This window comes from Ranitomeya variabilis, chromosome 2, assembly GCF_051348905.1.
Source record: "Ranitomeya variabilis isolate aRanVar5 chromosome 2, aRanVar5.hap1, whole genome shotgun sequence".
NCBI lineage: Eukaryota > Metazoa > Chordata > Amphibia > Anura > Dendrobatidae > Ranitomeya > Ranitomeya variabilis.
The window spans coordinates 1,081,069,263-1,081,096,605 of record NC_135233.1 but is presented as its reverse complement, the minus strand read 5'-3'; the positions used below and the strand labels follow the sequence as shown (position 1 = coordinate 1,081,096,605).

Here is a 27,343-nt window from a genome sequence, read left to right as displayed (position 1 = left end):
TATGGCTCTGGGAAGGAGAGGAACAAAAAGCAAAAACCAAAAAGGGCTGCGTCTTGAAGGGGTTAAAGTATGTACCATAGTTGACCATTGCTTCCTTTATTATAGGAAGCCTAGTACAAAGTATTTGCCAACTTTTATAGCTACTGTTCTGTCCCTTTTGTCAAGATTGCTCCCTCAGCCATCCATTTTCCACCATATTCAAACCCCAAAAATGTGCAAATTGCTGCCACTTTCAAAGTAATCTTTTGGAAACACTGATTTCCTGATTTACCTTTACTTATCATTGCCAAACAAGATTGGTTGGACAAAATTGGGTTGAGTATGAGCAGAGATTAGAGCCTGGATTTTCATGAGAAGTGCATTTATAAACACCAACATTGATGTTGGCAGACAAAGGGACATTTAAGTCCTGACCCTAGACCTACCCTGGAAATTTTGCTTGGGAATGTCCACAAACCCAGCCAGTCTAGTCACTTTTGGTAGGACTTTGCGTACATACAGCTTTTAACTCGGATATTTACTTACCTTTTTGTCACGCTAGTCACTACTAACAAACTTACCGCTAGGCAGGATAGTTAAGAGGTCCAAGGTCAGTGCTAAGAGGGCTCATAGAGTCATAGACAAAGGGGATAGACAAAAATGTAACCAAGTAACAGTTTGTGGTCAGAATATCAGGAAGGTAGCAAATCAGGACAAAGGGGCGAGTCAAAAGGAAGGTCAAAAAGATAGATACTAGGTCAACAACGAAGATCAGAATACAACTAAGAGTACAGAGCAAACACACTCACCATTTGAGCAAACCTACAATTGGCAAAGGTCTGACAACTGTCAGAGTGCTTATTATCCCTGTAATCACCCAGAATAGCTGACACCTGAAGGAGATCCCACAGAAACTACCAGGTTCAATATACACACACATCTGCCTCAGACTGGACAGTAGAGCTGTCACTCACAATCCTCACAGCTCAGCCAACTTTCGATCCCTTACCGTCATTCACAGCATCACTGCGAAACCATGAGTGGTGGAATCATCACACTTTTGACTCTTAATAGGCCATGAATGTTTCTAAAAAATGTTGACAGGTCTAGCAAATTTGAGAAGGTTGCCAACTATCTCAAGGCCTAGAGATCATCAAAGATTAGACACATTTTAGAAATATGTATGTGATGTGATAGTTCACATACATGATAGTTTAGATTTCTGATGGCCCGTGGGTATTGAAAGGTGCCCATTATAACATCACACAGAGTCAGAAATGAGCAGTAGTGGCAGCTAGGAAGAAGAAAAATCACCAATGCACCCCTTTATGAATTGTCAATGCCATGAGAACAGTTTTGTTTGTTGAATGCAATAAATAAGATTGGATATTTATTGAAATGGGTTGTACAGGATACAAAACTTGCCTGCTTCCTCCTAGTAATAGTGCCACAACTGTCAAAAGGTAATGTTTGTATAGCGCCTGCATCTCTGCCTGCAGAGACATCAATGTACTCACCGCCAAGGCTCCTGTCCTGCTACTTCCACGTCTCCTGCTGCTCGGGGTGCACGCACTCCTAGCAGGTCTCCAGGCACTGTGCTGAGAGTGCGCATGCACCCTTCTTCTTTCTTAATGGTGCTGCGTGCGTTCCTCTAAAGTGTCCCCAGCCAATAGCTGGAGGTCTCTTACTATTTAAACTGCCTCCTCCAACATGGAGATGCCTGTGCAATGTTAAGTTTGTTCTTACCATACTTGTCAGTTCTCAGGTCCCTGGACTAGCATCTCAGTCTGCTGCTCCCGCCAGTGCTTCCTTCAATGGCTGCAGATCCAGATGCACCCACCAGTGCTCAGACCCAGTGGCGTAACTACAAAGTTATGGGCCCCGGTGCGAACTTCCAAATGGGCCCCCCCCTACCCCCCCCTACCCCCCCCCCACCTTCCCCCGCCACCACAACCCCCCCACCTTCCCCCGCCCCGCTTCCCCTAGATACGCCTCGGACTGTTGCAGGAATCTCCTGCACTGCAACATGGTGTTGGGTGCCAGCACAGCCCGCACAGTGGTATATCCAGCACAGCCCGCACAGTGGTATATCCAGCACAGCCCGCACAGTGGTATATCCAGCACAGACCGCACAGTGGTATATCCAGCACAGACCGCACAGTGGTATATCCAGCACAGACCGCACAGTGGTATATCCAGCACAGCCCTCACAGTGGTATATCCAGCGCAGCCCGCACAGGGGTATATACAGCACAGCCCGCACAGGGGTATATACAGCACAGCCCGCACAGGGGTATATACAGCACAGCCAGCACAGGGGGTATATAGAGCACAGCCCTCACAGTGGTATATCCAGCACAGACTGCACAGTGGTATATCCAGCACAGACCGCACAGTGGTATATCCAGCACAGACCGCACAGTGGTATATCCAGCACAGCCCGCACAGTGGTATATCCAGCACAGCCCGCACAGTGGTATATCCAGCACAGACCGCACAGTGGTATATCCAGCACAGACCGCACAGTGGTATATCCAGCACAGACCGCACAGTGGTATATCCAGCACAGCCCTCACAGTGGTATATCCAGCGCAGCCCGCACAGGGGTATATACAGCACAGCCCGCACAGGGGTATATACAGCACAGCCCGCACAGGGGTATATACAGCACAGCCAGCACAGGGGGTATATAGAGCACAGCCCTCACAGTGGTATATCCAGCACAGACTGCACAGTGGTATATCCAGCACAGACCGCACAGTGGTATATCCAGCACAGACCGCACAGTGGTATATCCAGCACAGCCCTCACAGTGGTATATCCAGCACAGACCGCACAGTGGTATATCCAGCACAGACCGCACAGTGGTATATCCAGCACAGACCGCACAGTGGTATATCCAGCACAGCCCGCACAGTGGTATATACAGCACAGCCCGCACAGGGGTATATACAGCACAGCCCGCACAGGGGTATATACAGCACAGCCCGCACAGGGGTATATACAGCACAGCCAGCACAGGGGGTATATACAGCACAGCCCTCACAGTGGTATATCCAGCACAGCCCGCACAGGGGTATATACAGCACAGCCCGCACAGGGGTATATACAGCACAGCCCGCACAGGGGTATATACAGCACAGCCAGCACAGGGGGTATATAGAGCACAGCCCTCACAGTGGTATATCCAGCACAGACTGCACAGTGGTATATCCAGCACAGACCGCACAGTGGTATATCCAGCACAGACCGCACAGTGGTATATCCAGCACAGCCCGCACAGTGGTATATCCAGCACAGCCCGCACAGTGGTATATCCAGCACAGACCGCACAGTGGTATATCCAGCACAGACCGCACAGTGGTATATCCAGCACAGACCGCACAGTGGTATATCCAGCACAGCCCTCACAGTGGTATATCCAGCGCAGCCCGCACAGGGGTATATACAGCACAGCCCGCACAGGGGTATATACAGCACAGCCCGCACAGGGGTATATACAGCACAGCCAGCACAGGGGGTATATAGAGCACAGCCCTCACAGTGGTATATCCAGCACAGACTGCACAGTGGTATATCCAGCACAGACCGCACAGTGGTATATCCAGCACAGACCGCACAGTGGTATATCCAGCACAGCCCTCACAGTGGTATATCCAGCACAGACCGCACAGTGGTATATCCAGCACAGACCGCACAGTGGTATATCCAGCACAGACCGCACAGTGGTATATCCAGCACAGCCCGCACAGTGGTATATACAGCACAGCCCGCACAGGGGTATATACAGCACAGCCCGCACAGGGGTATATACAGCACAGCCCGCACAGGGGTATATACAGCACAGCCAGCACAGGGGGTATATACAGCACAGCCCTCACAGTGGTATATCCAGCACAGCCCGCACAGGGGTATATACAGCACAGCCCGCACAGGGGTATATACAGCACAGCCCGCACAGGGGTATATACAGCACAGCCAGCACAGGGGGTATATAGAGCACAGCCCTCACAGTGGTATATCCAGCACAGACTGCACAGTGGTATATCCAGCACAGACCGCACAGTGGTATATCCAGCACAGACCGCACAGTGGTATATCCAGCACAGCCCGCACAGTGGTATATCCAGCACAGCCCGCACAGTGGTATATCCAGCACAGACCGCACAGTGGTATATCCAGCACAGACCGCACAGTGGTATATCCAGCACAGACCGCACAGTGGTATATCCAGCACAGCCCTCACAGTGGTATATCCAGCGCAGCCCGCACAGGGGTATATACAGCACAGCCCGCACAGGGGTATATACAGCACAGCCCGCACAGGGGTATATACAGCACAGCCAGCACAGGGGGTATATAGAGCACAGCCCTCACAGTGGTATATCCAGCACAGACTGCACAGTGGTATATCCAGCACAGACCGCACAGTGGTATATCCAGCACAGACCGCACAGTGGTATATCCAGCACAGCCCTCACAGTGGTATATCCAGCACAGACCGCACAGTGGTATATCCAGCACAGACCGCACAGTGGTATATCCAGCACAGACCGCACAGTGGTATATCCAGCACAGCCCGCACAGTGGTATATACAGCACAGCCCGCACAGGGGTATATACAGCACAGCCCGCACAGGGGTATATACAGCACAGCCCGCACAGGGGTATATACAGCACAGCCAGCACAGGGGGTATATACAGCACAGCCCTCACAGTGGTATATCCAGCACAGCCCGCACAGTGGTATATACAGCAGAGCCCGCACAGTGGTATATACAGCAGAGCCCGCACAGTGGTATATACAGCCCAGCCCGCACAGTGGTATATACAGCACAGCCCGCACAGTGGTATATCCAGCACAGCCCGCACAGTGGTATATACAGCAGAGCCCGCACAGGGATATATAGAGCACAGCCCGCACAGTGGTATATCCAGCAGAGCCCGCACAGTGGTATATACAGCACAGCCCGCACAGTGGTATATACAGCACAGCCCGCACAGTGGTATATACAGCACAGCCCGCACAGTGGTATATACAGCAGAGCCTGCACAGTGGTATATACAGCACAGCCCGCACAGTGGTATATAGAGCACAGCCCGCAGTGGTATATAGAGCACAGCCCGCACAGTGGTATATGGAGCACAGCCCGCACAGTGGTATATAGAGCACAGCCCGCACAGTGGTATATAGAGCACAGCCTGCACAGTGTTATATACAGCAGAGCCCGCACAGTGGTATATAGAGCACAGCCCTCACAGTGGTATATACAGCACAGCCCGCACAGTGTTATATACAGCAGAGCCCGCACAGTGGTATATAGAGCACAGCCCGCACAGTGTTATATACAGCAGAGCCCGCACAGTGGTATATACAGCAGAGCCCGCACAGTGGTATATACAGCAGAGCCCGCACAGTGGTATATACAGCAGAGCCCGCACAGGGATATATACAGCAGAGCCCGCACAGGGATATATACAGCACAGCCCCCACAGGGGTATATACAGCAGAGCCCGCACAGGGATATATAGAGCACAGCCCTCACAGTGGTATATACAGCACAGCCCGCACAGTGTTATATACAGCAGAGCCCGCACAGTGGTATATAGAGCACAGCCCGCACAGTGTTATATACAGCAGAGCCCGCACAGTGGTATATACAGCAGAGCCCGCACAGTGGTATATACAGCAGAGCCCGCACAGTGGTATATACAGCAGAGCCCGCACAGGGATATATACAGCAGAGCCCGCACAGGGATATATACAGCACAGCCCCCACAGGGGTATATACAGCAGAGCCCGCACAGGGATATATAGAGCACAGCCCACATCTCATCTCATCCCCCCCCCCCCGATAATGGCCCCACAGTCCGGTTAAAAAAAAAAAAAAAAAAAAACTCTCCAGTCCTCACCTTTCCTTTTGCCCGCGCTGCTCCTGGCGGCTGCAGTCTGCCCAGGACACTGCAGGTGCGCGATGATATGACGTCATTGCGCACCCGCAGTGTACTGTCAGAGGCAGAGCAGGGAATGATGGGAGAGGAAGCGTCAGGTGACGCTCTCTCCTCCCATCATTGCATTGAACTATACCGGTGTCATAGACGCCGGTATAGTTAAATGCGGCGGCGGCGGCACTGGGGGGGGTTCCGGGGGAGGAACAGTGCAGCGGCCCACTACTGGCATCGGCTCTTCTGGCATTTGCCAGAAGTGCCCGATGGCCAGCCTGGCCCTGCTCAGACCTGCCGGCCCGGGGCCCCTGACCTGCGGGGCCCGGTCGCAATGGCGACCGCTGCGACCGCGGTAGTTACGCCCCTGCTCAGACCAATGGCAGCAGAGCCAGCTGCACCCGTCAGTGCTCACCCCAATGCAGCTGAGCCAGCTACACCCGCTAGTGCTCACCTCAATTGCAGCAGAGCCAGCTGCACCCGCCAATGCTCACCTCAATGGCAGCTGAGCCAGCTGCACCTGCCAGTGCTCATCTCTCCGTCAGAGTGTCCTGTTTGCACCTGCGGTTCCTGTCATCTTGTTTACCTGCTTGCATCTGTTGGACATTATCCTGGGCCATTCCAGCTATCTGCTCCTAGGGGTCAGCTGCCATCTACCCAAGGTCAGTCCTGGGGTAGCCCCTGGATCACCTCGCTTGTCTCTCAATGGACTGCTGTGTCGTTAGCTTCTGCGTGTCCATGGTCAGATTGGGTGAGGCTCCAGGTCTTCCTTAGGCTTTGGCACAGTGGTTCCACCACCCACTCAGTTACAGTTTGGAATTGCACCTCATATCTAAGTAAATGAAAAGGAATAAGAAATAATACCTGGCACAACCAATGGACATGCATGACAACATTTTTGAAAGGAATTAACCGTATATTATAAATCTGATAAAAACCACTTTGAAAATGAAAAATGATTGGAAAGAAATTAAGAAAATCAATTATTAAAGATTATTATTATTATTATGGAAATTAATGGAATATCCAGAAAAAATTCAATCTAAGTGAACTAATACTGAAATTAGATTTCCTACATTTACAAAAATATTCAATATGTTAATGAAATAAGATTTATAATTTTCACTTCAGACATTCTGGGTTTTTTTACATTTCTCAGGAATCCTCTTTTCTCATGGTGAAAACTGGAAAGCAATGAGAAGGTTTACAATCAGCACCTTGCGGGATTACGGCATGGGAAGAAGTACGATCGAAGAAAAAATTGCTGATGAATGTGTCTACTTGAATAATATGCTTGCTTCTTTTAAAGGTATGTTATAATGATGATCCTAAAAGTGTATCTTTTGGGGGCTGCAATACATTTTGGGGTCTTTATTAAAGCCCTTTGGACAGAAACACAAAATCGTTGCAGAAATTGGCCAATATATGTGAGCCCCACTGCCACCATCAAGCCATACCATATAGCTGGGTCCCTGTTCTGATAAGACACCTCTCTTGGACTAAAAAGCCTACAATTTATGGGGCAGGAGGGAACTAGCTAATTAAAAAGCTAATTAAAACCACCTGAGGCTGATGTAAATGGGAGTAGGAAGGCACATGTCACAGGAGTTTGCTACTAAAAGAAAAACTGACCAGCAGTACATGTACAGGTGCTTTTCACAAAATTAGAATATCATCAAAAAGTTAATTTATTTCAGTTCTTCAATACAAAAAAGTGAAGCTCATATATTAGATAGAGTCATTACAAACAGAGTGACCTATTTTAAGTGGTTATTTCTGTTAATGTTGATGATTATAGCTTACAGCCAATCAAACCCAAAAGTCATTATTTCAGTAAGTTAGAATAATTAACAAATAAAACACCTGAAAATGCTTCTTAAGTGTTTAAAAAGATTCCTCAGTCTAGTTCAGTATTCTCCACAATCATGGGTAAGCCACAAAAGGTCATTGCTAAAGAAGCTGGATGAGTGCTGTATCCAAGCATTTTAATGGAAAGTTTATAGGAAGGAAAAAGTGTGGTAGAAAAAGGTGCACAAGCAACCGGGATAACCGCAGCCTTGAAAGGATTGTTAAGAAAAGGTCATTAAAAAATTTGGGGAATATTGACAAGGAGTGGACTGCTCCTGAAGTCATTGCTTCAAGAGCCATAATCAGGAAATGGGCTACAAGTGTTGCTTCCTTGTGTCAAGCCCCTCATGACCAATAGACAATGCCAGAAGCATCTTACCTGGGCCAAGGAGAAAAAGAACTGGACTGTTGCTCAGTGGTCCAAGGTGTTTTCAGTTGAAATTAAATCTTGCATTTCACATGTCATAAGCTGTTGTAGGTACACTGTGTTCTGCAGCCTTCTACCAGGACATTTTAGAGCACTTCATTCTTTCTTCTGCCGACAAGCTTTTTGGAGATGGAAATTTGATTCTCCTGCAGGACTTGGCCCCTGTCCACACTGCCAAAAGCACCAATACCTGGTTTAAAAACAACAGTATCACTGTGCTTGATTGGCCCTCAAACTCATCTGATCTTAACCTCATAGAAAATCTATGAGGTATTGTTAGGAGGAAGATGAAACAACAGACCCAACAATGCAGATGAGCTGAAGGCTGCTTTTAAAGCAACCTGGGCTTCCATAACTCCTCAGCAGTCGCACAGGGTGATCTCCTCCATGCCACGCCACATTGATGCAGTAATTGATGCAAAAGGAGCCCCGACCAAGTACTGAGTGCATTTACTGAACATTAATTTCAGTAGGTCAACATTTTGGATTTTAAAATCATTTTTCAAGATGATGTTATAAATTATTCCAATTTACTGAGATAATGACTTAAGTTTTCATTGGCTGTAAGCCATAATCATCAACATTAACAGAAATAAACATATATAATATAGGAGTTTCACTTTTTGTATTGAAGAACTGAAATAAATTAACTTTTTGATATTCTAATTTTGTGAGAAGCACCTATACATTGCCCAATTTATGTGCTAATCACCTTCTTTTTACTGCATATTTTCCTATAGCAATAGCACAGTTCCAATTTTCGAAAATTCCATATGTACAAAATTTATAACTTACGTACAGGTGCATCTCACATGCAAATGATGGAAAAATAGAAGAAACATTTTTTAAAACCTCTTAATTTATTAAATCTGGAGTCTGAGCCACACACAGAAAACCCCACACTTACAGCCTTGCCTGCTATCATAGAGGTTAATAATGGTTGTCTGAGGAAGGTTCTATCATACTGAATGCACTTTGGCAAATTATCAAGAACTGCTGATGGCAGCACACTTTTCAATTGCAGACCAATGATGTTCCAGATGTGCTTGATGCATTATCTTGCATCATTAAGAGCAATCTGTAACCTAGCTTGTCCTAGGACACTTTGGAGTATTGGTTGCACCACTGGTTACAAGCAGGAATGCCACCAGGAATTTCTGGGCAAAATTTTTGGTGCCCCTTGAGACTCCACCCAGGCTCCACCCCTGCTCCACCTCCAACCTTCCACAGTCCCACTGCCTACTCATAGAAAAACTCCACATCTGCATCATGTCCTCACTAATCACACATTATCATTTCCCATCTAACACCATATCACAAACATTGTGAGCAGCTTTTGTTTTGACTAAAAGATTTTTTTTTAAGCCACCACCATGACTAAGTAGACTATTTTGGCCGGAACCTACTCTACTATAACCTACTAAATATTTGTTAAACTATCCAATACTATTTTTAGATATATTTTTATTTGTTTCTTTAAGGGAATGTGTCACATACAATTTTTAAAATGAACAATAGCACCACTTACAAGAGACAAATACTGTCACACCATGGCCAGACCACATATTAACACCACCTAATGACCATATAATACCACATACAAGGGACAATTACCCCAATACCATGACCAGATCACATATTACCATCACATAGTGACCGAATAATATCATATGCAAGGCACAAATACCGCACACACTTGACCAGATCACATATTACCATCAAAGAGTGACTAAACAATGCCACATACACGGGACAATTATGGCCACACTATGGCTGGACCTCATATCACAACCAAATAGTGACCGAATCTATATATATAAGAGGCATCGTGATTACTCGCTAATCCCGCCCCCTGCACAGTACCTCCGCCGCCACACACCACTACACATAATCCCGCCCCCCACCCCATTACCACACACAATCCTGCCCCCACCACATTACCACACACAATCTCACCCCCCACCACATTACCACACACAATCCTGCCCCCCAACACATTACCACACATATTCCCGCCCCCACCCCATTACCACACACAATCTCACCCCCCATCACATTACCACACATAATCCTGCCCCCCACCACATTACCACACACAATCCCGCCCCCCACCACATTACCACACACAATCCCGCCCCCTACCACATTACCACACATAATCCCGCCCCCCACCACATTACCACACATAATCCTGTCCCCCCACCACATCACCACACACAATCCCGCCCCTCACCACTACCACACACAATCCCGCCCCCACCACATTACCACACATAATCCCACCCCCCACCACATTACCACACACAATCCCGCCCCCCACCACATTACCACACACAATCCTGCCCCCTACCACATTACCACACATAATCCCACCCCCCACCACATTACCACACATAATTCCTCCCCCCCACCATATTACCACACATAATCCCGCCCCCCACCACATTACCACACATATTCCCGCCCCCCACCACATTACCACACATAATCCCGCCCCCTCACCACATTACCACACATAATCCCGCCCCCCACCACATTACCCCACGAATCCAGTTTGCTTTTGATTTCACACTGTGAATAAAATGTAATAGTATTATTCTGATTCTTAATTATTATTATTGTTATTAACTTCATTTTAAGTTAATTTACCACCTGCGTAAGCGCTATTGAATGTTGTCATTATTTACTTTAGTTTAATCACTAGCAACGTTAATTAGATAGCAATGAGCATGCCGAGCGTTAGCTGGCTGGAAACAGCTAGTACTACAATACTGGTCATCAATAAAAAAAATATACTAATTTTACCATATGCGCTATTATACACAGGAGCTTAGTACATAAAACACAGAGTATAGTGTCAGTGTACAGGTAATACAGGGATCACCAGTGACTTTGTACACCGGATCTCTGTATATAGTGTCACTGCACAGATAATACAGTGATTACCGGTGACATTATGCACAGGAGTTCTGTATACAGTGTCGGTATGCAGGTAATATACAGTGATCACCAGTGACATTATAAACAGGAGCTCTGTATATAGTATACAGTATATAGTGTCAGTGCACAGGTAACACAATGACTTCTCTAGTTGAAGTCCTTCATCTTCGCTTTTCATCTTCATCCAGAACACACCACCATCACTTCTTCCAGCCAGAACTCATCTCTGCAGAAAATGACACAGTTATCTAGAGCACATTACCCAATTTTTCTCCAACCTCTACACTACGCCAAATGAAGAAAAAAAGCAACTGAGTTACCCTGCACAGTAAAAGGACCTCTTCTCTCACACACTGAAAACAATATCCTAAAAAACAATATCCTTTAATTAGCCCCTACAGTAATAATAGCCCACATTCTGGACCCAACATTTTATCCCATTCTGAACCCACGTGTCCTCCCATTCTGCCTCATGTATCTCCTTACTTCCCCATGTATCTCCATATTGCACAATAGTCATCCATAATAGCATAATGTACCCCATAGTCATATATAGCAGTATAATGTACCCCATAGGTGTGTTTAGTATAATGCACCCCAGTCATATATAGTAAAATGCAGCCTGCCTAAGTCATATGTAGTATAATGCACCCCCATACCAGTATAATGCACCCCCTTGTCATATATAATATAATGCTCCCCCATAATATAATACACCCTCATAGCATAATGCACCCCCTTGTCATAGATAGTATAATGCACACCCTTGTCATATATAGTATTATTTCTACCCTATAGTATAACGACCCACCTTGTCATATATAGTATAATGTGCTCTATACTACAAACAAAAAAGTTTCTCCTTACCTGGCTGAGGTCCATTGGTGTCCTCCCCTACAATTCAGCTAGGGCGCGCAACATCGCTCCGGCATATGATAATGACGTCATGCATCGGCAACGTGCATGCTGATGTCAGCTGCCAGCCTGTGACTGGCTTGCGGCTGTTAACTGTTCCAATAGATTTTAACTAATCAGTTACTGAAGTGGTAGGATTCCACCGCTGCAGGTCCCCTCTGCTCGCCAGGCCCCATACTCCAGTAATTGCAGTAATGCACTGATGGCGGCCTTGGTTCCAAATAGTGATGAACGAGCGTGCATGCCACTGCTCTATACACGATTGAGCATTGGGGTGCTCGGGTACGCTCATTACTTTACCGAGTATCGCGGCTGCTCGAGCATCATGCTTGAGCCTCCATCTCACATGTTTAGTAGCTAATAGGGTTGAGCGAAACGGATCGGTCATTTTCAGAAATCGCCGACTTTTAGGCAAAGTCGGGTTTCATGAAACCCGAACCGATCCTAGTGTGGGATCGGCCATGCGGTACATGATCAGAGCGCCAAAGTCGCGTTTCACATGACGCTGTTACTGCCGTTTTTCATCCAATGAAGGAGGACGCAGAGTGTGGGCAGCGTGATGACATAGGTCTCTGTCCCCACCATCTTAGACAAGGGCATGGCAGTGATTGGCTTGCTGTCTGCGGCATAACAGGGGCTATAAAGGGGCGTGCACACCGACCGCCATCTTACTTCTGCCGATCTGAGCATAGGGAGAGTTTGCTGCAGTTAGTCAGAAGCAGGGACAGAGTTAGGGAGGAAATATAAACCCCCAAACCGCTTGTGCTGGAGCGATTTTCACTGTCCCACACCACCTTTTTGTGCAGGGACAGTGGAGGTCGTATTTTAGTGCAGCAGCTGCATAGCTGTGGGCACGGTGCTGTGCAAACCAACTGCTTTTTTCAAAGCAAAAATCCTGTTGCTCCTTTCTGCACAGTTACCTGTCTTGTTTATTTGTCCACACTTTTTTGTTCTGATGTCCTTTTTATTGCTGCCATACTTGTCCTGAGATCATTGTAGAGACTAGGGAGCGTGTTATTGCAGTAATTTTTTTTTATTTATTTTTTTATAATAATTACAGCCACTTTCTGCCAGGTTCATAGTGTTGTGTTATACCACTGGGCCAGAGTTGTGGTTCAGTGTCTCCCCCCAAAAGTGAGATAGTATTTCTCACACAGTTTATATTCTGCTGTACTGCTAGTGTGTCGTATATCAGGCAGCCACTTTCTGCCAGGTTCATAGTGTTGTGTTATACCACTGGGCCAGAGTTGTGGTTCAGTGTCTCCCCCCAAAAGTGAGATAGTATTTCTCACACAGTTTATATTCTGCTGTACTGCTAGTGTGCCGTATATCAGGCAGCCACGTTCTGCCACGTTCATAGTGTTGTGTTATACCACTGTGCCAGAGTTGTGGTTCAGTGTCTCCCCCCAAAAGTGAGATAGTAATTCTCACACAGTTTATATTCTGCTGTACTGCTAGTGTGTCGAATATCAGGCAGCCACTTTCTGCCAGGTTCATAGTGTTGTGTTATACCACTGAGCCAGAGTTGTGGTTCAGTGTCTCCCCCCAAAAAATGAGGAAGTCTGGTGGAAGAGGCCATGGGCGGGGGTTGCCAGCTAGTACTGGTGGTGGTGGTGGTGGTGCATCTGGTGGTAGTGGCAAAAGCACAGTAGCACCTAAGGCTGGAGGTGTTGAGCCTGCATCGTCATCTGGCTACACAAGACCTCAAAGGCTCCCTTACCTGGGAGTAGGAAAACAGCTTTTAAAGCCGGAGCAGCAGGAAAAAGTTTTTTCTTTCCTTGCTGACTCAGCCTCTAGCTCTTTCACCTCCTCTTCCCAAAGTTCAAAATCTAAGAGCAGCCAGTCGTCAGTGGATGCTTCCGGTCTGGAAAAAGACGTTTCCTTGTGTCCTTCTCCCAAACCAAAAGTGAAGGATGCGTCAGGCGACACTACAGGTTACTCCATGGAGCTCTTTACCCATACCGTGCCAGGGTTAGAAAGGGAAATTGTACACTGCCCATTACAAGAAGAATCAGACATGGAGTGCACTGATGCACAGCCACAGCTAGATTATGATGCTGTTCCATTGACTCAGATCACTACATTGACCTTGCAGTTTCCTGAGCCAGAATCTGACCCTGATGAGACTATGGTGCCCTGTCCCGAACGCTATAGCACCAGCTTACACGGTAACACTGAGGAAGGTGCACATGACATTGTGGAGGAGGAGGTGATAGATGACCCAGTTCTTGACCCAGATTGGCAGCCATTGGGGAAGAGGGTGCCGCTGGCACTAGCTCACAAGCGGAGGAGGGTTATCCGCAGCAACACCAATCTACATCGCAACAGCTGTCATCAGCCAGGCCCGTATCAGGCCCAAAACGTGTGACAAAAACAGTTTTAGGACAGCGTGGCCAACCGCTGAAAGTTGCACAGCGTGCAATGCCTGATAAGGAGTTCCATAGTAGGAAGAGTGCAGTGTAGCATTTTTTTGACCAAGATCCCAATGATCAGTCTAAAGTGATCTGTAAGAAATGCTCAAAGACCTTTAGCAGAGGGAAGATTCTTCAAAATTTAAATACAACGTGCATACGTAGACATTTAACCAGCATGCACTTGCAAGCCTGGACTAATTACCAAACGTCCTGTACCGTTGGTGCACCCGGTCAGAATGTAGGTAGTCAGCAACACTACATTGCTTCCCTCACTGTAAGCCCACCGGTTCGGACACCAGCAGCAGCAAATGTGGAGGGATCGTCGCAAGGCCAAAGCAGGCAGGGAATCAGAAGGTTATTGGTAGGAAGCACTGTATGTAGGCCAACATCACCAACTGTCTCTCAATCCGCCATGTCCACCACCACCACCACCACCACCGCTAGTTCCACCATCTGCAGGTCTCCTGTCCAGCTCACCCTAGAAGAGACTCTCGTGAGGAAAAGAAAGTACTCATCCTCTCATCCGTGTACACAGGGTTTAAACGCCCACATTGCCAGATTAATCTCGTTAGAGATGATGCCCTACCGGTTGGTCAAAAGCAAAGCTTTCAAAGACCTGATGGCCTATGCAGTACCACGCTATGACCTACCCAGTCGCCACTTCGTTGCGAGAAAAGCCATCCCAACCCTCCACCAGCATGTCAAAGACCGCATTGTCCATGCACTGAGGCAGTCTGTCAGTGGAAAGGTGCACCTCACCACAGATGCATGGACCAGTAGGCATGGCCAGGGACGTTACGTGTCCATCATGGCGCACTGGGTTAATGTGGTGGATGCAGGGTCCACAGGGGACAGCCATAGTGGGACAGTTCTGCCTAGCCCACGGTCTAGGAAACAGTTGGCAGTAGGCGTTCGACACCCCTCCTCCTCCTCCTCCAGAAGCGACAGCTCATCCACAGAGCGCAGTCACCTGGCAACTCCATCCGCAGCTGCCAGTGTTGCACACGAGGTGTCTCATTATGGAACAGCTAGTGGTAAGCGTCAGCAGGCTGTGTTGGAAATGAAGAGTTTGGGCGACAACAGACACACCGCGGAAGTACTGGCCGAGTTCTTGCAGCAAGAAAGTGAGTCATGGCTGGGCAGTGTACATCTTGAGGCAGGCAAGGTAGTCAGTAGTGTTGAGCGATACCTTCCGATATCGGAAAGTATCGGTATCGGAAAGTATCGGCCGATACCGTAAAAGTATCGGATCTAATCCGATACCGATACCCGATCCCAATGCAAGTCAATGGGACGAAAATATCGGAATTAAAATAAACCCTTTCTTTCCTTGTAGGTTAATTCTACATGAAGGAAAACAACTAAGAATAATGTAGGATGTATTGGGGGAGGTGGCGGAGACATTAAAGGCACAGAGGTTTAGCCCAAACAAATAGAATAGCAGGTTTTTTTGTTTTTTTATGACGTTCGGCGTTAGAAAGATTTTGACTATTTTTTTTTTTATTTTGTCAGATATTGATGTTTCACTACTTCCACGTCCTTCACCTTCTTTTTTACTTCTCTCACACTTTCTTCTTCATTATCCTCATCATCAGCTTCTTTGACATCAACTATCTTCACCTTATTCATCTTATTCTACCTCTAATTTTTTTTTTTTACATTGTTCATATTCTTTTTATTTAACTATTATCTTTTTCATATTCAACTTCTTCATCATATTCTTATTTGTGACAGGCATTCCCGTAGTTGTTATCTATAAAAGTTTGAAGATTACACCTTCCGTTCTGCCTGTCACAAAAGAGTTACATTTGTCCGCGTTCAGTTTGGCCTGCAGCATCAGGCTTTATCCAGGGGCACCACGAGGAGGAACGGACTCACCCCCATACACTGCTTAGTCTTCTTCTGCTTATAATTTAGATAATATCTTGTGCTCTGATATTTAGTCTTATGCTTAATGTTCTTCTGCTCTTTGTTCTGCAGCCTCTTGTTCTTCTGCTTCTCGGTCTCCCATGTCGTCGTCGTCTCCAGGGTCGTCGTCTCCGGGGTCGGCGTCATCGGGGTCGTCGTCATCGGGGTCGTCTTCAGGGTCATCGTCTCCAGGGTCGTCGTCATCTCGGTGGTTGTCGTCTCTGGTGTCGTCATCATCTTAGGGGTGGTCTTCCGGGTCATCGTCTTTAGAGTCTTGAACTTGGAAATGTAGCAGAAGGTACAAGAAGGCTGAGAAAATGCCGAGAAACAGCTGATGGAACTGGAACTCGGATGGCTACCCGAAGGTCCAAGAGCCAATGGAACTACCGTGGACCAGCTGACGTTACTGGAACCCGGTTACTAAGCAGGAGGTACCCGTGCCTGTAAGCACTACCAAGGACCACCTGACGTTGGTGGAACTCGGATACCCAGAGGGAGGCACCTAAGCCAAAGGCTCTGCCCGGAACCAGCTGACGGTACTGGAACCAGGATGGGGAGCAGAAGGTACAAGAGAAAAAGACACTGCCGAGAACCAGCTGACGGTACTGGAACCCGGATGGGTAGCCGAAGGTCCAAGAGCCAATGGAACTACCGAGGACCAGCTGACGTTACTGGAACCTGGTTACTAAGCAGGAGGTACCCGTGCCTGAAAGCACTACCAAGGACCACCTGATGTTGGTGGAACTCGGATACCCAGAGGGAGGCACCTAAGCCAAAGGCTCTGCCCGGAACCAGCTGACGGTACTGGAACCAGGATGGGGAGCAGAAGGTACAAGAGCAAAAGACACTGCCGAGAACCAGCTGACAGTACTGGAACCCGGATGGGTAGCCGAAGGTCCAAGAGCCAATGGAACTACCGAGGACCAGCTGACGTTACTGGAACCCTGTTACTAAACAGGAGGTACCCGTGCCTGAAAGCACTACCAAGGACCACCTGACGTTGGTGGAACTCGGATACCCAGAGGGAGGCACCTAAGCCAAAGGCTCTGCCCGGAACCAGCTGACGGTACTGGAACCAGGATGGGGACCTATTCAAGCTTGTCTTCCTAGAGCCCCAACTGGCGGTGTTAGAGCCCAGGGTCAGCAGAAGGAGGAGCAGGGGGAGGGGAGTGTAGGCCGAAGCCTGCACTGGCGGCAGCTTTGGGTCTGTTGTGCCTGCGTGGCGGTCGCAGGACACGTTGCCGGCTACACAGCAGGGGAACAGCTGGCGGTGCTGAACCCCACTGACACATTGGCGAGGTGTTTGGCTCTGTGCAGCCAGCACTTCCGGACAGCAACTAGCGGTGTTGGAGCCCGGGCTCTGCCGGTGGAGCAGAGTGTAGGCCGAAGCCTAATTGAACCGATTTCAAAGGTAACCTTTAACCCCCCCTCAGGGGTTACAAACTAGAAGAGCCACAGCTTATGCAGCAGTAGTGCCGCACAAGTCAAAGGTTGCTCTTTTAATTTTTCTCCTTGCACACGCCGAATGAAACATGTATAACATTTAGCCCTTTATACAGTCAAACTGTGTTGGAGGCGTGAGTTCCCTTCATAATGAGACGCAGCACAGCTGGCAAAAATGCCACCTTGGTGCTTGGCGTGGCCTCCTGAGCTTCGTTATTTGGTGCACAGGAGTCTGCGCTGTCGTGTTATCCCTTGGCCTTGCGCTGTTAGCGCTGCCCATCTTCTGACATCATTTCATGTCGGCTGTTGCGGTTTGCGATGACCATGAATCCGACCCACGCAGTGTCTTTACATTGTTAAAACACTGCGGGGCTGGGATTCATGGCCTGGCGCAGTACATATGTTCGCCTCTCGCACTCGGGTCCTTACACCCGCTTCAGACTGTGCGGCGTCAGCTGATGCCTTATCGCATGCCACGGCCATGAAGCCGCACAGTCCGAAGAAGGCGGAAGGAGATGAGGGATAGGCGAAGAAATGCAGCGTTCATGCCCGTCAATCACACCCTCGCAGTCAAAATAAATAAGACACCGAGGGGCGTTGTGTGGGGCAAGGCGGCGGCATAGGCGCAGCCAGCCAAACAATGAGGCCAGAAGACGGGCAGCGCTACCAAGGAGCTTGTTGCGTGTCAATACAAAGGAAAATCACACCTGAGGGACGTTTTAATGGTCTCAGAGGACTCATTTTAGACGTGTTCAGTTCCCCATGGGCAAGGAGAATAAGTTTCCGAGCCACCTTGCACACATGCAGCATTACTGTCGTACAAGGTGGCTGTAAAACGTAGAAACACCTGGGGGATGGGGGACAGGTTTCCTTCAATTCCAGTTCTTGTGTCTGCGTGGCTGTTGCAGGACACGTTGCTGGCTGCACAGCAGGGGAACAGCTGGCGGTGCTGAACCCCACTGACACATTGGCTGGTGTTTTTCTCTGTGCAGCTAGCACATCTGGGCCCCAACTGGCGGTCTTAGAGCCCAGGGTCAGCAGGAGGAGGAGAGGGAGCAGAGTGTAGGCCAAAGCCTGCACTGGAGCAAGTTGAAAGGGAAACTTTAACCCCCCCCCCAGGCGTTTGTAGCTGAAAGAGCCATCGTGTACAGCACTAATGCTGGAAAAGGTAAACTTAGCTCTTTTAATTATGGTCCTTGCACATGCTGAACCTAACACTTATGAAAAGTGTCCCCTCCTACCGTGATACCGTCCGGTAGGTGGAACTTTCCTTTGTGATGTGACGCAGCACAGCCGTCATTCTTCCCCCTTGGCGCCATGCGCCGCCTCCTCAGCGTTGTTTGAATGAGTCCCGGAACCTGCGCTGTTAGGTTAGCCCTTGGCCATGCACACATTTTGCGCTGCCCGTCTTCTGACATCATTTGGTGTCAGGCTGGCTGCGCCTGTGCGGCTGCGCTGGCCGAGAGCCCGCCTCGCAGTGTCGTCTAATGTAATCCCACCGCGGGCCTGGGATCCGTGGCCATGCGCAGTGCATATCCTCGCCTCTCACTCCCCTCCCTACGGCTTCTTCAGACTGTGCGGTGTAACGGCCGTGGCATGCTATTAGGGACCAGCTGACACCGCACAGTTTGAAGAAGCCGTAGGGAGATGAGTGAGAGGTGGAGGTTCAGATATGCACTGCGCATGTCCATGGATCTCAGGCCCCCAGTGGGATGAAATCAGAAGACAGTACGAGGCGGGATCTCGGCCAGCACGGCCGCACAGGCGCAGCCAGCCTGACACCAAATGATGTCAGAAGACGGGCAGCGCAAAATGTGTGCATGGCCAAGGGCTAACCTAACAGCGCAGGCTCCGGGACTGATTCAAACAATGCTGAGGAGGCGGCGCACGGCACCAAGGGGGTAAGAATGACGGCTGTGCTGCGTCACATCACAAAGGAAAGTTTCACCTACCGGACGGTATCACGGTAGGAGGGGACACTTTTCAGCATGTGCAAGGAGCACCACGAAAAGAGGCACTTTTTCCCTTTGCATCATTACTGCTGCACAAGGTGGCTCCTTCAGTAACAAACGCCTGAGGGGGGGGCACAGGTTCCCTTAAATTTAACTTGTTGTGCCTGCGTGGCGGTCGCAGTACACGTTGCCGTATACACAGCAGGGGAACAGCTGACGTTACTGAACCCCACTAACACATTGGCGAGGTGTTTGGCTCTGTGCGTACAGCACTACCAGGCAACAACTAGCGGTGTTGGAGCCCAGGGACAGGTGGAGGAGGAGGAGGTGGAGGAGGTAGGAGGGATTGCCACACACACAGCAGGGGAACAGCTGACGTTACTGAACCCCAATAACAGAGGAGGGACTGTTGACTGTGCGTACAGCACTACCAGGCAACAACTAGCGGTGTTGGAGCCCAGGGACAGGTGGAGGAGGAGGAGGTGGAGGAGGTAGGAGGGATTGCCACACACACAGCAGGGGAACAGCTGACGTTACTGAACCCCAATAACAGAGGAGGGACTGTTGACTGTGCGTACAGCACTACCAGGCAACAACTAGCGGTGTTGGAGCCCAGGGACAGGTGGAGGAGGTGGAGGAGGTAGGAGGAGGTAGGAGGGATTGCCAAACACACAGCAGGGGAACAGCTGATGTTACTGAACCCCAATAACAGAGGAGGGACTGTTGACTGTGCGTACAGCACTACCAGGCAACAACTAGCGGTGTTGGAGCCCAGGGACAGGTGGAGGAGGTGGAGGAGGTAGGAGGAGGTAGGAGGGATTGCCACACACACAGCAGGGGAACAGCTGACGTTACTGAACCCCAATAACAGAGGAGGGACTGTTGACTGTGCGTACAGCACTACCAGGCAACAACTAGCGGTGTTGGAGCCCAGGGACAGGTGGAGGAGGAGGAGGTGAAGGAGGTAGGAGGGATTGCCACACACACAGCAGGGGAACAGCTGACGTTACTGAACCCCAATAACAGAGGAGGGACTGTTGACTGTGCGTACAGCACTACCAGGCAACAACTAGCGGTGTTGGAGCCCAGGGACAGGTGGAGGAGGTGGAGGAGGTAGGAGGAGGTAGGAGGGATTGCCACACACACAGCAGGGGAACAGCTGACGTTACTGAACCCCAATAACAGAGGAGGGACTGTTGACTGTGCGTACAGCACTACCAGGCAACAACTAGCGGTGTTGGAGCCCAGGCAGGGACAGGTGGAGGAGGTGGAGGAGGTAGGAGGGATTGCCACACACACAGCAGGGGAACAGCTGACGTTACTGAACCCCAATAACAGAGGAGGGACAGTCGGGACTGTGCGTACAGCACTACCAGGCAACAACTAGCGGTGTTGGAGCCCAGGGACAGGTGGAGGAGGAGGAGGTGGAGGAGGTAGGAGGGATTGCCACACACACAGCAGGGGAACAGCTGACGTTACTGAACCCCAATAACAGAGGAGGGACTGTTGACTGTGCGTACAGCACTACCAGGCAACAACTAGCGGTGTTGGAGCCCAGGGACAGGTGGAGGAGGTGGAGGAGGTAGGAGGAGGTAGGAGGGATTGCCACACACACAGCAGGGGAACAGCTGACGTTACTGAACCCCAATAACAGAGGAGGGACTGTTGACTGTGCGTACAGCACTACCAGACAACAACTAGCGGTGTTGGAGCCCAGGGACAGGTGGAGGAGGTGGAGGAGGTAGGAGGAGGTAGGAGGGATTGCCACACACACAGCAGGGGAACAGCTGACGTTACTGAACCCCAATAACAGAGGAGGGACTGTTGACTGTGCGTACAGCACTACCAGGCAACAACTAGCGGTGTTGGAGCCCAGGGACAGGTGGAGGAGGAGGAGGTGGAGGAGGTAGGAGGGATTGCCACACACACAGCAGGGGAACAGCTGACGTTACTGAACCCCAATAACAGAGGAGGGACTGTTGACTGTGCGTACAGCACTACCAGGCAACAACTAGCGGTGTTGGAGCCCAGGGACAGGTGGAGGAGGTGGAGGAGGTAGGAGGAGGTAGGAGGGATTGCCACACACACAGCAGGGGAACAGCTGACGTTACTGAACCCCAATAACAGAGGAGGGACTGTTGACTGTGCGTACAGCACTACCAGGCAACAACTAGCGGTGTTGGAGCCCAGGGACAGGTGGAGGAGGAGGAGGTGAAGGAGGTAGGAGGGATTGCCACACACACAGCAGGGGAACAGCTGACGTTACTGAACCCCAATAACAGAGGAGGGACTGTTGACTGTGCGTACAGCACTACCAGGCAACAACTAGCAGTGTTGGAGCCCAGGGACAGGTGGAGGAGGTGGAGGAGGTAGGAGGAGGTAGGAGGGATTGCCACACACACAGCAGGGGAACAGCTGACGTTACTGAACCCCAATAACAGAGGAGGGACTGTTGACTGTGCGTACAGCACTACCAGGCAACAACTAGCGGTGTTGGAGCCCAGGGACAGGTGGAGGAGGAGGAGGTGAAGGAGGTAGGAGGGATTGCCACACACACAGCAGGGGAACAGCTGACGTTACTGAACCCCAATAACAGAGGAGAGACTGTTGACTGTGCGTACAGCACTACCAGGCAACAACTAGCAGTGTTGGAGCCCAGGGACAGGTGGAGGAGGTGGAGGAGGTAGGAGGAGGTAGGAGGGATTGCCACACACACAGCAGGGGAACAGCTGACGTTACTGAACCCCAATAACAGAGGAGGGACTGTTGACTGTGCGTACAGCACTACCAGGCAACAACTAGCGGTGTTGGAGCCCAGGGACAGGAGGAGAAGCAGAGGAACACAATGTAGGCCAAAGCCTGATTGGAGAAAGTCGAAAGGGAACCTTTAACCCCCCCCCAAGGCATTTGTAGCTGAAAGAGCCAGCTTGTGCAGCACAAAAGATGCAAAAGGAAAAGGTGGCTCTTTTCATGATGCTCCTTGCAAACACAGAACTAAACACTTATAAAATGTGTCCCCTGATACAGTGTGACCGTCCCGGAGGTGGGACTTTCCTTCGTAATATGACGCAGCACAGCCGTCATTCCTACCTCCTTGGCGCCGTTCCCCGGCTCCTCAGCGTTGTTTGATTCCGTCCCGGAGCCTGCGCTGTTATGTTATCCCTTGGCCAGGCACACTTAGCGCTGCCCATCTTCTGACATCATTTGGTGTCAGGCTGGCTGCGCCTGTGCGGCCGCGCTGGCCGAGAGCCCGCCTCGCAGTGTCGTCTAATGTAATCCCACCGCGGGCCTGGGATCCGTGGCCATGCGCAGTGCATATCCTCGCCTCTCACTCCCCTCCCTACGGCTTCTTAAGACTGTGCGGTGTCACGGCCGTGGCATGCTATTAGGGACCAGCTGACACCGCACAGTCTGAAGAAGCCGTAGGGAGATGAGTGAGAGGTGGAGGTTCAGATATGCACTGCGCATGTCCATGGATCTCAGGCCCCCAGTGGGATGAAATCAGAAGACACTGCGAGGCGGGCTCTCGGCCAGCGCGGCCGCACAGGCGCAGCCATCCTGACACCAAATTATGTCAGAAGACGGGCAGCGCTAAGTGTGCCTGGCCAAGGGATAACATAACAGCGCAGGCTCCGGGACGGAATCAAACAACGCTGAGGAGCCGGGGCACGGCGCCAAGGGGGTAGGAATGACGGCTGTGCTGTGTCATATTACGAAGGAAAGTCCCTCCTCCGGGACGGTTTTACGGTATCAGTGGACACATTTTATAAGTGTTAAGTTCTGCGTGTGCAAGGAGCTAAACAAAAATAGCTACCTTTTCCTTGTGCAGCATTACTGCTGCACAAGGTGGCTCTTTCAGTAACAAACGCCTTGGGGGGGGGGACAGGTTCCCTTACATTTCAGTTGTTGTGTCAGCGTGGCGGTCGCAGGACACATTGCCGGCTACACAGCTGGGGATCAGCTGACGTTACTGAAACCCAATAACACTGGGTCGTATGTTTTGACTGTGCAGACGGCACTTCTGAGCCTCAACTGGCGGTGTTGGAGCCCAGGAATTTAAGTTCAGGTGGTAGAAAGATGAACACAACAGGAGACCTGGATACTGTAGACAGTCACCTAATTATTTAATCAGGAAGAGGAGTGGCAAATTCCTGCGAGATCCAGGCCTTGTTCATTTTCAGGAAAGTAAGCCGGTCAACGTTATCGGAGGATAGTCGCATGCAACGGTCAGTTAGTACACCACCTGCAGCACTAAAGACACGTTCCGATAATACACTGGCTGCAGGGCAAGACAGCACCTCCAATGCATACTGGCTTAGCTCTGGCCATGTATCCAGCTTTGAGACCCAAAACTTGAAAGGGGAAGAGCCGTCTGGGAGTACAGCAAGAGGGCAAGACATGTAGTCTGTCACCATCTGACGGAACCGTTGCCTCCTGCTGACTGGAGCCGTCTGTGATGGTGTAGACTTTTGTGGCGGGCACAGAAAACTGTGCCACAGTTGGGCCATACTGGTCTTGCCTTGGGCAGAGGCACTGCTTCTGCTCCCTCTTTGTGCAGAGCCTCCACCACTGCCTGGACGCACTGAGCTGCTTTGGAATGCACTAGCAGCACTTCTCTCACTTGGAATGGAGAAGATGATGGAATTCACCAGTGTGTCTTGGTACTCCCACATTTTTCGCTCCCGGTTCAACGGTGTGATGAGGCTTTCTACAATGTCCCGGTAGCGAGGATCGAGGAGGGTGAACACCCAATAATCAGACATGTTGAGAATGTGGGCGATGCGGTGGTCGTTTCTCAGGCACTGCAGCATGTAATCCACCATGTGCTGCAGACTGCCAACTGCCCAAGAAACGCTGTCCCCTGCTGGAGGCGTGATCTCTGCCCGCTCGTCATCACCCCACCCTCGCTGTACACACTGACTACTGGACAATTGTGTAACTCCCTCCTCTGGATGGATGTCTTCCTCCTCCATTGACTCCTCCTCATCCTCCTCACAAACTGTCCCCTGCCTACGCGTTTGTGAGGAATCACGTGGCGCTGACTGTCCAGAAGATGATGGAAATGCTGAATCCTCATCCTCCACCTCTTCCACAACATCATCCCTTAGCGCTTGCAGTGATTTTTCAAGCAGGCAGATAAGGGGGACAGTCATGCTGACTAGTGCATCATCTGCACTCGCCATCCGCGTGGAATAATCAAAGGGACGCAAAACCTGGCAGACGTCATTCATAGTGGCCCACTCTGTGGTTGTGAAGTCTGTACGGCGCTGAGTGCGACTTCTTTGCGCCTGAAGCAGCTGGTACTCCATTACAGCTTGCTGCTGCTCACACAACCGCTCCAACATATGTAACGTGGAATTCCACCTGGTAGGTAGGTCACATATGATGCGATGTTCCGGCAGGCGGTGTCGGCGCTGCAGAGCCGCAATGCGCCTCTTTTGCCGTGCTGGAACGCCGCAAGTGAGCACACTCTAGGCGGACCTTGTGCAGCAGTGCATCAAGATCCGGATAGTCCCTCAGAAAACTCTGCACGACCAAATTGAGCACATGTGCCAGACATGGGATGTGAGTGAGGTTGCCGAGGCCCAGAGCTGCCACCAGATTTCGGCCATTATCACACACTACCATGCCTGGCTGGAGATTCGCTGGCACAACCCACACATCGCTCTCCTGCTTGATGGCATTCCAGAGCTCCTGCGCTGTGTGGCTTCGATTCCCCAAAGAAATTAATTTCAAGACGGCCTGTTGACGTTTGGCCACGGCTGTGCTCATGTCGGTCGTAACAGGTACACGTTCATCACGGGTCCATGTGGAGGTGGACTGTGACGGCTCCTGCAGCGATGATTCTGAGGAACTGGTGTAGGAGGAGGAGTCAATGCATACAGAATGGATTCCTGCAATCCTTGGAGTGGGCAGGACACGTCCTGCGCCACTCGCACGGTCTGTACCTGGCTCAACAACATTAACCCAATGGGCAGTGAGGGAAAGGTATCGCCCCTATCCATGGTGACTGGTCCACGCATCGGTGGTGAGGTGGACCTTGCTACTGACGGCGTTCAGTAGCGCGTGTTTTATATGTCCCTCCACATGCTTGTGCAGGGCAGGGACGGCTTGCATGCTGAAGTAAAAGCGGCTGGGCACATTGTACTGTGGGACTGCCAATGACATCAAGTCACGGAAGCTGTCAGTCTCCACCAGCCTGAATGACAGCATTTCCAGTGACAGAAGTTTGGCAATGCCTGCAGTCAGAGCCTGTGCTCGTGGGTGTTTTGATGAGAAAGGCCGCCTTTTCTCCCATGCCTGTACTACCGATGGCTGTAGACTGGGCTGGGAGTGTGTGGATGACTGGGAAAGTGGTGCTGCGGGTGGAATTACAGCGGGTCTCTGGACAACAGGGCCAGAGGTTCTTCCACGGCGATCCTGGGAGGAAGCCGAACCAGCTGCGTGTGAGCTGGAGGAAGAGGCAACACGAGCTGAAGAGGTGGTAGCTGCCGCTGTTGGTTGGCCTAGCTCTTCAGTGTGTCTTTCTAACAATGCCGCGTGCCTGGTCCGCACATGTTTCCACATGTTGGAGGTATTGAGGCTGCTGACATTTCGACCTCTTTTGACTTTGTGATGACACACCTTGCATTTGACATAGCAAATGTCATCTGCAACTGTGTCAAAAAAGGCCCAGGCACTGCAAGTCTTGGGAGCGCCCTTTTTGGCTTTTGGAAGAGACAAGCTCCTAACGGGTGCCAAAGCGGAGGCTGCAGGATCCGCAGTCTTCCCCCTCCCTCTCCCTCTTTGGGCCGTACGGGGAATCTCTTCCTCGGAGCTGCTCCCACCACCTTCCTGTCCCTCACGCCAAGATGGGTCAAGGACCTCATCATCTACACTACCCTCTGCCCCCAACTGCTCCTCCTGGGTAGTCTCAGCAGCAGAGCACGCACCAGTAAGTGGCACCTGAGTGTCATCATCAGCGGATGCGGCCTGCGATGTGGTGACCGGAGGCACTGCCCCACCCGCCTCTTCAGACTCAGAGAGAAAAAGCTGTTGGGCATCACTGCACCCTGCCTCTTCTTCCATTTCTCCAATGCTGCTTGGCTGGCCCCCTGTTTCCAAGCCAAGAGATTCAGAGAACAGAAGTAGAGACGGCTCCTGTCCTGGGCTCTCTGTCTGCCTGGGCAATTTGGCAGGTGGTGAAGAGACAGATGGCTGCTCTCCAGTGCTCTGTGTCTGAGAGGATGTGGCACTAATTGAAGTTGATGCATTAGCTGCCATCCATCCGACAACGGCTTCAATTTGGTCTTCACGCAGCAGCGGTGTACGGCGCTCTGCGACAAAGCTGCGCATGAATGACCGTTCCCTTGTGAAAGTGGGTGCTGATGAGTCACCGGTGCCCGCAGCGGGCACAGAATCCCCACGTCCCCTCCCTGCTCCGCGCCCACGCCCACGTGCCTTACTCACTGCCTTCTTCATCTTGGATGACTGATAAAGATAAGCAGAAAAGTACTAACGGCTTTGTGTGCTTATTCCTGAACAACTCCTCCTAACAGGTATAAGAAACACTAATTTTCTAAAGTGTGGACTAG

The 27,343-nt window shown here is 50.4% G+C and overlaps 1 protein-coding gene across 1 annotated transcript in view; it reads left to right on the top strand.

The window, feature by feature from the left end:
• LOC143808732 (cytochrome P450 2K1-like) overlaps window positions 1-27,343 on the top strand; it is a 99,466-nt gene that overhangs the window by 10,546 nt on the left and 61,577 nt on the right. The window contains exon 3 of the mRNA XM_077291675.1: window positions 7,082-7,231. Within this exon, the coding sequence (XP_077147790.1) occupies window positions 7,082-7,231 (150 nt within the window). The remainder of the gene's footprint in view (window positions 1-7,081; window positions 7,232-27,343) is intronic.